The following is a 14,205-nucleotide window of genomic DNA, read 5'->3' as shown; positions in this document are numbered from 1 at the left end:
CGATATCGAGAAGATCAATTAGAAAGTTTTTCAACTTTAAAACAATATTTTTTAATAAAATTTTGAAGCACAACTTTAATTCTATATTTTAAGGTCGGAACCTTGTATAAACTTTTTCCATATATAAAGGCTAATGTGAGTTGGTGGGAAGAATATTTCATAGAAGTTACGAAGGACGCAGGATGAAAGGGACGTTCGGTGAATGAAAGGGAAGGATAAAAATAGAAAAGGTTACAATATTACCAAAGCCAGCATTTTTCGCAATATTTCATTGAATTATTGAAATCCCCGTACAAGCGACCAAAATGCCCCTATTCCAACGGCTAAGCCACCTCAGTCCTCCCCAAAGAGTACCCAAAATACCCTTGGGAGGAAGTGAAAAGCTTCACCTCGTTTTATTCGAATGACTGTTTTACCCCCTCACAAACACTTGAAACAAGGATACTTTGGATGTTTTCATAAAAGAAGGGGGGTGTTTTCGTAGTATTCTAGAAATAACGCAACGGGTTGGGTAGGGGACCTGAAAAAATGATACGGGACTCGACCCCAACTCGACCGGATCCGGACCCAAATTTGAAAATATAGTGTGGGACCCAGACTCAACTAAAATATTTCTATTTAATTATATTTAAATATGGGTAATAGCTATGTATTTAATTATATTTAAATATAAGCGTGGTTTGTATAAAGTTTAATATTAAACAATCCAATTAAGGCATACCTCTAAGTTTTTTCATAAATGTAATTTTGATATAAAAAATTCTTAAAATGGTTTGAAAATCTATTTTTATTTTTAATTATAAAATTTTAAACTTTAAAAGTGATTCAAATAAAGTAGATCTATAAACACATGAAAATCTTGAAAATAGATGGTTTAGATAATGTGTCTCAAAATACACTGTTTTTGCACACTTGCAAACTTTATATATATACTCATACATCTTACATCTTGATGTTGAGATCGTCAATTAGAGAGTTTTTTAACATCCAAAATCCAAACAACCTTTTATGATAGATGTTTGAGGGGCATCTATAATTCTACATTTTAAGGTTGCAACAAACTTTTTCTTTTGGTGTTTTCATAATATTCTAGGATAAGTCAACGGGTTGGGTATGGTCCAAACGCTAGAAAATGATATGGGACAAGGGCCCTTACTCGATCGGATCCAAACTTGAACAATTGAATATAGTGTGGGACCTCGACTCGATCAGATTTGAGTAAAAAATTAAAATATCTATGTATTTAATTATATTTAAATATATTTTATATATTGAGACCTGAAAAATATTTTCGGATTTAAACCTAAATAGTATTCAAGTTCAAGATTTGGCTTCAAACCTGACCAATCACCCGGATCGGGTCTTCCCCTCGAGTCGAGGACTTCAGGGTTAGGTCGTGGACCATTGCCACCCTGGAACAAGGGTTGCTTTCATTTCCCGCCCTTCATTGTACGGACGGTATATTTTCGAAGTTAAGACAATCAACGAGGGGTACATGAGTCAATTGAAGGACACGAAGCAGGGGCAGTTTTGTCGCTCCCGTAAAGTACGCCGACGATTTTAATTATTACACCCGTTTAGTTCCTCTTGCTATATTTTTTCAGCGATATTTTTGTCTGAAGAGAAGAGAAGAGAGAGAGAGAGAGAGAAAGTGAGAAATTGAAATAAAGAGAAGCAATCGAGAGAACGAAAAATTGAAATAAGGAGATGAGAGGAAGAAAAATGTGAGAGAGAGCGAAAGAGAGATGGAGAGAGAAAAATAGGGGAAAGAGGGTTAGAGAGGGAAACAATTCAAACAAGAGCTAGAGAGAGAGAGAGTTTTAGAGAGAGAAGGAATAATATGTAATAAGGAGGAAACGGCCTGCCATGCTGCCTGCAACCTGCTTCCTCATTCTGTACCTCTCCACCACGATAAGAAAGGGGGCCACTCTCCTCAACAGGCGGCGTCGCCTTCCCTCTCTTTCCGTTTTCAAGTGGCCGGAAAATCTCATTTTCCGGCCATATCATTGTTTTCGCGCCATATTTCTGTGTTTCCTCTTCCATTGGGGATTGGTTTCCGACCTTTTATACGCCGCCGTTTTCAGTGCTATTTATTGTCGTTGTTTGGTCAGAGAACACATTTCCTGAGTTGGAGCTTCAATTTTCCGGTGAGCTTCGGTCTCATTTTGGTGCGGGAAAACTGGTTTTCGGGTCATATGGAGGGAGAAAAGTGAATTATAGGATTCATATTGGTCTGGTTTTTGTGGGTTGACGGATTTTAAAGGCAAATGGCGGGTGGTGGCGGAGGAGGAGGAGCTCAACCCAAACAAGACGACTTTCAGCCTCATCCAGTGAAAGACCAGCTTCCTGGCGTGCATTATTGTCTCACTAGCCCACCCCCTTGGCGTAAGGCCTCTCTCACTTTCTTTCTCAATTAGGCCTCTCTCACTTTCTTTCTCAATTAGGCCTCTCTCTCTCTCTTATTTTAGAGTTTATCTGTTGTAATTTGCTCTCTCTGTATTTCCTTTTCCTGTTTCATTTTGGAGTTTGAGGAGCAATTTGGAGTGCCTTTCTGGTTTTGGAGCTCTCTTTTTTCTGGAGTGTTGTATAGTTCCAATCTTATTGTCATAGAAGTCATACTTCTTTGAATTAGATCTCTCTCTCTCTTCTTGCCGCAATTCAGTGTTTCTCTGTAGGAGTACAGCCTCTCTCTCTTCCTGTGAAATAGTGGCATCCCGTGAAATAATGGTGATGTAGAGTGTCTGTTCCTGCATTCTCTCTGTCTATTGCTGAAATTTCAGCTTTTCTCAGGAGAAGTTTAGATACACTTTCTCTATCTCTCTCGCTCGTCTAGCTTACTGCCCTGTTTCTTCGGCCTTTCAGAGAGAGATTGGAAAAGTTTTATGGTCTTTTCTTTTTGGCGATGAATGCATGCATTTTAGTCTGTTCAGGCGTTTCCCTGGTGTAACTCAAGCGTCTCTCTCGTTTGGTGTTCTCTGTAACCAAAATCGCAACATGTTACACTTTACTTTTTTTTTAGTAATGCGGTTTTTAATGCGGTTGATGCATTCTTCTTTATTGCCTTCATCAACATCATCTTTAATCCAAAGCGGAAATTTAGGGCATTCTACATTTATTATTCTTTATGCCGTTTCACTGGAATTAAAGCGTTAATGGAAACATTTTCAATTATCTTTAAGTGTTTTATTTATGGAATTTTCTTAAAGTGGTTTATTCGAAATCATAAGAAAGAAAAAAAGAAGAAGATAAAGAATGCGATTCAAGAATAGAAATTTTTTTTTGGCTTGCTTGTTGAAATTCTATTGCATTACTAAATGAGATAATCAGAGTTCTTTTGTGCTTGAAACAATTTTTTATTTATAGGAATTCTTTTATTTATTTTTGCTTACTGAACTTCATTGTGGTTTCTGGAATTCCTCTTTTTTCTGGACCATTTTCTAATAAATGAAAAAGGCATATGAAAAAAAAAGTGGTTTATGGAGTATCGGGTTTTGACGGTTCTCTTGACCATTTAATGTAGATTTTTTTTTGAAAAGTATAATTATTTTAGGGAAATTTACAGAAAACTTCATTTTTTTTTTCTTCAGAAATCCAAAATAATTTTATGTATTTCATATTTTACACAAGTCCTACTTTTTGATGGCATAAATCATATTTTAATTTTATCTCCTTTTCTACACATCTGATTAAGCTCAAATTTGGTATGGTAGTATTTTTCACGTTCACAAACCTATTAAAATATTTAAAAAAAAAACAGTTGGAAATAGGCAAAGTGTTGCATTTTGCTTTTATTAAAATGTTATTGCATTTTTTGCTTTTCTAGTCATTTTTTTGTGCTTCAAACATATATCGATTTACAGGAGGAATTCATATAGATTGTTTTTTATCGAGTTCTTGGTTTTCCTATGTCGTGTTCGTTTCACTGAAAGTGTTTACAAACAATACCTCACACCAAAACCAAAAAAATGGTTTAGGAAAGATTAGGTCTTGATGGATTTTTTAATTGTTTTTTCGTAGAAATTCGTTTGAGAAAGAAGTTAGTTTACATTTATTTATCTATCGGAATTACCTATGCATTTTGTTCCTTTTTTTTTTGTCAGTTTTCTAGACCATATTCTTATTATTGAAAGTGATTAATGGACTATTCTGCTGCGGCCACCCCAACCCCAGCCTCCAACAGGAGAAAAATGAAAAAAAAAAAGAAAAGAAAAGAAAAGAAAAAACTGATCTATGAAACATTGGATTTTTAATGGAAATTTTTAACAATTTTGATTGTAGAAATTCATTGAAAAATAATTAGTTCATATGAAGCAGCACAGTGCAATTTTTGTCTTTTGATTTATTTATTTGTTTGGGTTTGTTTAATTTCTGTTTTATTGTGCTGTTATTAAAGAAGATAATCAAACTTTGTTCACTAAGCATAATTTTTTAATACTCTACATGTGTTTATCAATGTTTTCTAATCGATTCCTCTGTTTTGTAGACCATTTTCTTTCTTGTGTTGAGTTTTTCGTGGTGTTGTTTTTTGGCTGAAATTTATAACTGTGCTCTGTTTCTGCCTCAATGGTTCCCAAGTTTTCTGTGTTATTTTCTACAAGACTCTGTCAAGTCCTGTTGAGATTCAGCCTAGTCTAATGACGGACACGGGCCCTGCCCATTTCAATGCCTGAGTCCGTGGTCATATACGCTTCAAATGAAATGCTAGTATAGCTTATTCAAAAAAAGAAAAGGAAAGCTGCTAATTTAAAATGTTTACCATTCGTAGGTGATTTTATGGTATTTTATCTTCCATTCTATGCATTATTTGAACCATTCTTTTACAAAGAAAGGAAGTAAAAAAATGAAGCCATTTTTCTTCAATCTATTTATGAACATATTATTGCATCCAACTCTGATTTGATTGTTTTGGTCGTTTTCTCTCCCTTTTCAGTGATTTCATTAAACTTATCAAGGATCATTTTTAATTTCAACTTGGTTGTTCCATTTTGAGAAACATTCCTTTAATTATTTGTATTTCATTGCAGCTGAGGCATTTGTACTGGGATTTCAGCACTACTTGGTGATGCTTGGCACAATTGTCATAATCCAAACTGCTTTGGTTCCTCAAATGGGAGGAGGAAACGTAAGATATCAACGAAAGCTTGTTTCTTCTTCTTTTTCTTCCTTCAACGGGTTGCTCTTGTTTTTTAAAAAAATGTTTTTGACAAATATTTTCTTTAATGTTATTACTCTTGTTATTTTAGGAAGAGAAGGCTAGGGTGATCCAAACTGCACTCTTTGTGGCGGGAATCAACACATTACTCCAAACTTATTTTGGCACTCGTCTTCCTGTCGTGATAGGAGGGTCTTACACTTTTGTAATTCCCACTATTTCCATCATTCTTGCCAACCGGTACAGCAATGTTCCTGATCCACATCAGGTGGGCTTTAAGTTCTTTGTATCTTTCTTCTTCTTTTTTCAACCTAATTTATGCAGTTGTACTTTCTAGTGTTTTTGTGAAATCATTTTTAGTCATTTTGTGGATTTGGAATCCATCAATGCATTATTTCTTTAAAAACTTCTCTGATTTATTTGAGGAATTGGTTCCATTGAGAGTTCCTCATTTTAATTCTCTATCAGAGGTTTTTGCAAACTATGAGAGGGATACAGGGGGCTCTTATCGCTGCTTCAGCCTTTCAGATTCTTGTGGGGTTCAGTGGATTTTGGAGAATTGTAGTAAGGTTGGTCTTAGTGTCTTAAATGAGATTGATTTAGCTGCAATCTGATTCTTAATTGTCCATGCGTATAACTTGTCTGATGGATATTGTACTTTCTCAGGCTTTTGAGTCCTCTTTCAGCTGTTCCTCTGGTGACTCTTGCTGGGCTTGGGCTCTATCTACTTGGTTTTCCTGGGGTAAGTATTATGAATCCCTTGTTATTACAGCAAGTGTAATATAATTCAAATCAAATATCCATTGTAGCAAAACTAGGATTCACAAATGCATTTGGGTTTTGAATAATTGACTTGTATCCTTTGTTAAAGATTTACGTTGGGAGTTAATTATATCATGATGTTAAGAAAATGTTAGTGAATTTGAGAATGGGATGGGTGAAAATTTTGGATTCCCATTTGATTGATTGAGAGAGAGAGAGAGAGAGAGAGAGAGAGAGAGAGAGAGAGAGAGAGAGTTGTTCGGGTTGTAGAGGTGAGACATTCTGTTTTTGGCCTTCACAAAATAACTGTTACAACTATTGTGGTTTCCATGGGGCCCTGCCTACAGGTAGCAAAATGTGTTGAGATTGGGCTCATCCAACTAATTGTATTGGTTCTCTTTTCTCAAGTAAGGACCTCTTTTCTACTCTGGTTGACCCATTAATATTCCTTCGCTTTTTCTTCTAAATTATTTAATGCTCAATTCTTGGCATAATACTCGTCTTGTTATGTGTTTCTTCTTCTCTCTGTTTTGTGAATTATGGAATATTTCTGGGTTATGAATCGTACTAGTTTAATTTGGTTAGTTCATTGGAACTCTTCCTTCTTTTCCAGGATTATTGTGATGCTAATGGTTTTGATGTTTTGTTACCAATTAATATGGCAGTACATTCCACATTTATTCGGTGGAAGGTGCAAAATCTTCCTCCGCATCGCTGTTTTGTCTTCAGTAGCCATTGTTTGGCTTTACGCACATTTCCTTACTATTGGTGGGGCATATAAGCATAGACCTGTAACAACCCAGATCCATTGTCGTACTGATGTTAGTGGACTTATTGCTGCCGCACCATGGTAATGTTCTTGTTTCGATGTTGTTGTCAATCTCTAGTTTTTTCAGTTTTGTTGTACTTCAAGTTAATGATACTTGTTAGTCTTATTGTAGATGTTAGCCTAATTATGGATGCTCAACTATACTTATGAAAAGTAAAATTATAGTTACCTTCCTGGCTTTGGGCCTCTCGTTGATGACGTCCCTGGTTTTTTGTTTCACTTGTTGCTTTGATTTGGTCCATTTCAATGAATTAAGTTTCACGTTTACGTTTTCATTAATTCTATTGTATTGTGGCTGGCTGTTTGGCTGCTCAGAGCCTCCGATATGTTATACCAGCCACAAAATTTATCTGATGTTTCAGGGTCACACAATTCTCTCTTGTAAAATTAATTACATATTCAAGAATTTTGAGTGAAGACACTAATCTTGTTAACAGATTCTTTGAACTTTCTTGGCCTATTTGAATGCAAACATAGTTCAACTATATAGATGGGTTTTGTTGCACAGCCAAACATTATGTAATATGTATATAAATACCGTTAATCGTGGGTCACATTGACATTTGCTTTTCCTTTTTATATGATTCCGTTTTATATGATGTTTCCTTGTCCTTTACTAGCCTCCATGCCATGTATTGTGGAATTTATTGTCCTGATAAAAAATGTAATTAATCTGAAACATTATCCATCTGGCAATCACAAAACTGTATTGACATCATTTGAATGTTTAATATTGGTTACAAGTTTTACAGGGAGAGTTAACATCAGTCGTAACAAATGATTGCCTAATGTCAACTTCACCTGAGATTAGCTTTTCAATCTGGATCTTTCTTGCAAAGGGGGACCTCTCAGAAAAGTTGTATTCAGATAATCTTTCTTCAAATTCTCTGCAGGATTAGGATTCCATATCCATTCCAATGGGGAAGACCTACTTTCAGTGGCGGTGAAGCTTTTGCCATGATGGCTGCTTCCTTTGCTGCTCTTATTGAGGTTTGTTTATTTACTCTTAGAGAATTTGTTATTACAATTAAGGTTCAGAACTTCAAATTTATCAATTTGATTTATTCAAAGGAGAAGTTGCAACTTACACCATTCTTATTGTCATGCATACCTTTATTTTTCTGTTGGTGGTTTTGCAGTGAATAGAGGTATAATTCTATCCTCATTGGAATAGTTGAATGGAATTCAGATTACGAAGTAGTAGTGCGAATGAAAATTGGGTCTACATCATCCTTTCCTAGGATGAAACAGATCCAATTTTCATTCGGACTACTCTGTCGTAATCTAATATTTCTACATAGGTTGGGGTGTAATGCTTCAAAATAAATTAAAGCTTTAGTGTTTGTTTCCTCTCATTCAAATTGAGATAGGTTCTCTCAATCTCCTCTAGATAATCTCTTTATTCTCTAGAGCGGTGTGCATCTACCAGTTTAAACAATCAAACCTGCACTGTTTTATCTATACCAGTTCCAATTCTCAAATGGTAATATTTATGGATGGTATCTGAAATATCAATGACTTTTGGCAACCAGCCACAATTGAATAGTGAAAGGAATAATTCTGAAATGATCCCACGCAAATATAAATAAAAACTATCAAACGTCAGTATCTATTTTATTTTTTAAATGGTCAAACCTCCTTACAAGCCACTTTGAGGGGACTGGTTCTCCATTAGGGTTTCTTTTCAACTTTCCATTTTATTCTACATTCTACTCTCTCCCTTTTCAATTCTTCCTCCTTTCAAAATCTTCCATATCTCGCAACCCAACCAAAACACCTTCTTTCTGAACATCTACATTTCCTGCCAACCTACTCCACCATAAATCCCTATTAACTAGGAAAACCAACTTATAAACGATATCCATAAACTGTCTTGACTTTATTGTTACCATTCTAATGGATTTCCTACCACCTGAAATCCCTAATCTGGACTAGGATTATATCATTTACCCCACTTAAAAACAACCTTATTATCAATGATGATATTTTTTTTTCTCTTTTCCCTATTGATATTCCCAATTCCACACTATGGATATCTTCTTTACCAGTTCTACATTTTCAAAAGCCACTTTGCTTGTGGGGGTTTCTGCTTACAGTGCTCCTTACAGATCTTTGGCAACTTCACTTTCCTCACTCCCTTTTGTGGCTTTCTCATTCCATACTTCTGTTTATTTTGATAGTTCCACCTTCTCATCCTCTTCTTTCTCTTATTGAACTTCTTTATATGTTGGGATTCTCACTTTGACAATGCACAGTGTTACTCCGCAAAATCCATGGTGTCCATGGTAATGGTGTTCATGCTAAGTTTTAGTGCTTTGATTGAGCAGATTCATGGCTTCATTACTGTGTCGTAGTGAGTCGATCGTAGCCCCTCATTGCTACGTTTTAGTGCATTGATTGAAGAATTGACATCTATGAACGGCGATGTTATCTTGGATTTCCTCTCACTTTTGATTGATCTTTTTAATTTTTGCTTGTAGCCGACGAAAGTATTCTGATACCAATTTATATGATACCGCACAAATATAAAAAATAAAAATAAATAATAAGCTTATTGGAAATAGCCTTTGAGGAGGCAAACCTCCTTACAGTCCACTTTGAAGGGGCCAATTCATTGGAGTTTTATTTTTAAATATTTAAGCTCTCTTGTATTTCTTCTTTTCAAATGTTTGTTATCTTCCGACTCCATCATAATACCACCTTTTCAACATCTAAATTTCCTACCAATCTATCTCACCATGAATCCCTATTAACTTGGACAACCAACCCATAAAAATAAATGCAAAACGTACTTGATACGCTTATAAATTTCCTACCAGCTGGAATCCCTAATCTACAATAGGATCATATCAAATTTCAATACATTCAGTCGTTAATTTTGAACACCACAATAGAATATTATGTTTTTCCAGTTAGTACTACTGGTGAATTAATTTTTGAGATACTTATTTTAACTTGGTTTGATTGCACACACTGTGCACAATATCTTGTCAAAATCCTAATTTGCTCTATTAGGTTGCAGTCTACTGGTACATTCATTGCTGCTTCACGTTATGCGAGTGCTACCCCATTGCCACCTTCCGTTTTCAGTCGTGGTGTTGGTTGGCAGGTAAGGACTTTGAAGAATTCTTCCTTTTAATGGCATCTTGGCCCAGTAGTCTTCCGTATAAATATTTGTCTTGAATGCCTTATTTATTAGGGGGGAAAATACACCATAGTCCAATAGACTATGTCTATGATATAATGCGAGACAAATTCACCATCTGTTCCATCTGATGGATGATTTGAGATTGACGTGCTTGGGTGATACTCCCTAGGAGCTCCAGTTCAGTTCATATCAACCATCTTTTGTAGGGAATAGACAGTGGATATATCCTTGGAGTACTGTACACCATAGTAGTGGAACTAGACATCCTTGAAATTCTTTGATAGAACTAGAGATATCCTGGGAATTTCCCTCTTTCTTTGTCTCTAATTTTTATGATCTGTCCCCAGTCTATTTTTCTACCCCCATTCTTGCACTAACTATTTTCAACTTACATTCTAATTTTTGGATTTTCAGGGAGTGGCTATTCTTTTTGATGGTTTATTTGGAACTGGAAATGGCTCCACGGCATCAGTGTAAGATGTAGATTTTTGCTTGAAAGTTTGACTTAACACCCATTAAGACAAAAGATTTTATGATTTATTCCACTTTTTACAGTGAAAATACTGGCTTCTTAGCATTGACAAGAGTTGGAAGCCGGAGAGTGATTCAGATATCAGCTTTGTTCATGATATTCTTTTCAATCCTTGGTAGGTTTGCATGTTACACCCACACTATATTAGCTTATAAAATCTGAAATTATGAACATTGTTTACTTTCATATGAACTAAATAAATCTCTCTCTCTCTCTCTCTCTCTCTCTCTCTCTTTCTCCCCAGGAAAATTTGGAGCACTTTTTGCATCGATTCCTGCACCTATTGTGGCAGCTCTGTATTGTGTGTTCTTTGCGTATGTGGGTACGTTCCTCTGAGAGCTACTTATTAGCATTCTGGACAAGTTTCTCACTATCACATCTTCCCGATTATCTTAAGATAGATGTAGTTACATTTTCTCTCCTCTTGCATAATGGCAGTCATAGATTTTTTATTATATTTATCATTAAAACTAAAAGAATGCAGTTGTGCCATTGTATGCTTGAAAAGTGGCATGTTTTTCATTAGTTTTTAGCCTTCATGAATCTCTAAGAACATAAATATTTAGATTGAATGATACATCCACATAATGTGTAATGTGTTTCTGCCTTGGACAAGTTGCGATGTAACATCTGGTTCTGTGAATTTGACATAATGCTTAGTCTCTAATTCAGAGTTTGTGCTTTTATGAGTTATATTGGAATTTGAACTTAATATGCAGTCACACAAATGCATAAGCATGATCGGTTTGTAGCTTAAAGCTCTGTCTCTCTCTCTCTGTATCTCTCTTTCTCTTTCTCTGTCTCTGTCTCTCTCTCTCTCACACACACACACCCTCTCGTTCTATAAATCATGTACAGGTTCACACAGCATAGGTCATGTCACCATTTTCGGCTATATGCTTTGTGTTGAACCTCTCTCTCTCTCTCTCTTTCTCTCACACATATTATGGGGGTATTTCAACTCTATATGTTGTGTTTCTCTGCAGCTTCTGCAGGGCTGGGTTTTCTTCAGTTCTGCAACCTCAATAGTTTCAGGACAAAGTTCATCCTCGGCTTCTCACTCTTCCTTGGGTTATCAGTGCCCCAATACTTCAACGAGTTTGTATTGGTTTCTGGTCATGGCCCAGTCAACACCAAAGCTAGATGGGTATTTCCTCATCTCTCTCTCTCTCCTTCCCCCCCCCCTCTCTCTCTCTCTCTCTCTCTATATATATATATATATATATATGTAGACTTTTCTTTTTGATTTTTACTTTTCTTTGTTTTGTTTGACAGTTTAATGATAGCATGAATGTGATATTCTCATCACCTGCAACTGTTGCGGCCATTGTCGCTGTGTTTTTGGACTGTACAATGCGCTTTGGTGAGAGCTCATTGAGGAGGGACAGAGGATGGCATTGGTGGGAGAAATTCCACTCTTTTAAGACTGATTCGAGGAGCGAGGAATTCTACTCTCTTCCTTTCAACCTCAACAAGCATTTCCCATCCGTCTGAAGAAACTGAAACTATAATATAACATATTTGAAATTTCAAATGATATAGCTGTTGTCTTCCACCGCATGGGTTTGAATTTGACTTTCGAGACTCAAATTTTGCTGTATATAATTGTTTATTTTTACTTAAAACAAAATGACAGTTAAAGTTCAATTGGAATGACTTGGTGTAATGAATTACAGTGGAAATTGTAAAAGGGGCCAAGTTTTGGATGTTTTATGATGATTTAGTGGACACTTGAGGGTTCATCGTCATTGTCAAAGCTTTTTTCTAACTAATTGGGGTTGGTTACATAAATCTTAGTATGTTATTCTTATCGATTAAGGACCATACACTCAGTGAAGCTATAAGTCACGATATTTTTTCTCACTACTTCCAATCTTGTCTTTTGGGGTTTACCTTTTGTATTTTTTTTAACCTTCTACTTGAACTAACGTGTACTTTTTAACAGGTGCTATATTGAATGTGTGCTACACAACCAGCCCACCTAAGTCCACTCTCTTTCATCTATGCTCTCCCATCTTATCACCTATTGCTTGAGAGGTTCATTCTCTTTAACATGAGCCCCAAATTGATTGTTAAATGATTGCTTCGGTGCCAATGCTCAATTTGGTATTATACTCGTATTTGGTTTTTGTTATTTTGTTACTCCTAAGTATATTCAAGAGCGGCAGTAAGAATGAATATTTGAGATATTCTAGGAATGAAGTTGAGGTCGTGATGGTAATACCACTTGAGCCATAACTATTGATATATGTTTTCATCCCTATGTACGCATTTGAAAACCACTAACTATTTTTAATCAGGTAGGGGTTTGTGTTCCTCACTAATCTACAAAAATCAAAAAACGAAAGGAAAAGTATACAATGAGACCATTTGGTACAAGGTAGTCACAATTAATCTTGACCATTGGATGTGAAATTGGATGGCTGCATTTATTCTATTGACCAAGTTCAAACTTCAAAAGGAATTTTTTTGAACTTTGTGACACACCCTTACTATCAGATTTCACATCGTATGATTATAAATAATTATGACCTCTTTGTATGAAAGGTAAATGGTCTCATTGTATTATACAATCCCAAAACAAAAAGTATAATATAGAGCAAATTACTTTTGGTTATAGGTAATTTTTGTCATTTGTTAAAATAAAATGCTATAAAATTTTTGGCTAGATCTTTTGGTTAGACTAAATCAAAATCCTTTTTACCGACCTCGTTCTTGGAAGATATACTAGAGGGTGGACAATGTGTTAGGAAATGTACAATACATAAACAGTTTAAGATATACGCTCCGTCACTGAGAAGATAAATCTTCACCATCTACCATTAGGCCCGAATGTTAGATTTTCCAATGAAATATACACTCTGAGAAGGTGTATACTAGGACACAGATAGAGGTCATATCCACCATCCATACTTAAAAATAGAAGGAAATGGTGTGGGGGCATCAGCTTCCAACATAAAATCTCACCCTCCATTCCCACCATTAACATATCCAAAAATAAATAAAAAAATAAAAGGATTCGTAGTCCGGTGCGAGCAAAAAAAATCATCCCCGCAGTTCATTTTTTATTGGATAGAAAAATTAAAGAAATCATCTGGCGGTTCCTTTTAATTGACAGAAAAATGATAGGTTTACTGTACATTTTGTGGTGTTACATGTATCACAATAAGCAGTCCCTTTCGGATGTGCCAGCATGTTACATTGGTTTTCAGGGGGCCGAAAGACATTTGTGGAGTATACTGTCTATTTATTTTAGGATGCTAAATTTTGGGGATATAAACTCTTTAATATATAGATTAACCTCAATAAAAATATTTTCTAATTACGCCTTTATACACTTGGAAAAAATAATATCTCAAGATTGAATAGAAATCATCCAAATTTTAGAGGGTGAGATCTAAGTGTTAGAAAACTCAAATTTTCAATTTTTTTTTTGGAGAATAATCATCTAGTGATTCTAAGATGTTATAATCTCATATTGAAAAAATCTTTCAAATAGGTCCCCTAAGGGAGTAGAAGTATACTATGCTCCTGAGGGAGCATAGTATACGTGCTCTTTCAAGGGAATCATAGTGGGCAGAGAAAATCTGAAAAAAAACAAGTGGGAATTGTGCAAATATGGGGATCCTTAGACCCGAATATCTCAAGATTGAATAGAAATCATCCAAATTTTAGAGGGTGAGATCTAAGTGTTAGAAAACTGAAATTTTCAATTTTTTTTTTTTGGAGAATAATCATCTAGTGATTCTAAGATGTTATAATTTCATATTGAAAAAATCTTT

The 14,205-nt window shown here is 35.4% G+C and overlaps 1 protein-coding gene across 1 annotated transcript; it reads left to right on the top strand.

The window, feature by feature from the left end:
• Positions 1-1,587: 1,587 nt before the first annotated feature.
• LOC18446972 (nucleobase-ascorbate transporter 6) lies at positions 1,588-12,134 on the top strand. Its single transcript, XM_006857074.4, has 14 exons — positions 1,588-2,385; positions 5,025-5,122; positions 5,244-5,420; positions 5,621-5,721; positions 5,819-5,894; positions 6,262-6,321; positions 6,580-6,764; positions 7,637-7,733; positions 9,766-9,852; positions 10,306-10,364; positions 10,447-10,538; positions 10,668-10,745; positions 11,410-11,570; positions 11,699-12,134. Exons 1-14 carry the CDS (start codon positions 2,268-2,270, stop codon positions 11,915-11,917), a joined length of 1,608 nt encoding a protein of 535 aa, XP_006857136.1. The 5' UTR covers positions 1,588-2,267; the 3' UTR covers positions 11,918-12,134.
• The last annotated feature ends 2,071 nt before the right edge of the window (positions 12,135-14,205 follow it).

This window comes from Amborella trichopoda, chromosome 12, assembly GCF_054954075.1.
Source record: "Amborella trichopoda isolate Santa Cruz 75 chromosome 12, AtrichopodaSantaCruz75HAP2 v2.0, whole genome shotgun sequence".
NCBI lineage: Eukaryota > Viridiplantae > Streptophyta > Magnoliopsida > Amborellales > Amborellaceae > Amborella > Amborella trichopoda.
Note: the sequence above shows the minus strand (reverse complement) of the source record. Positions and strands in the feature narration are given on the sequence as shown.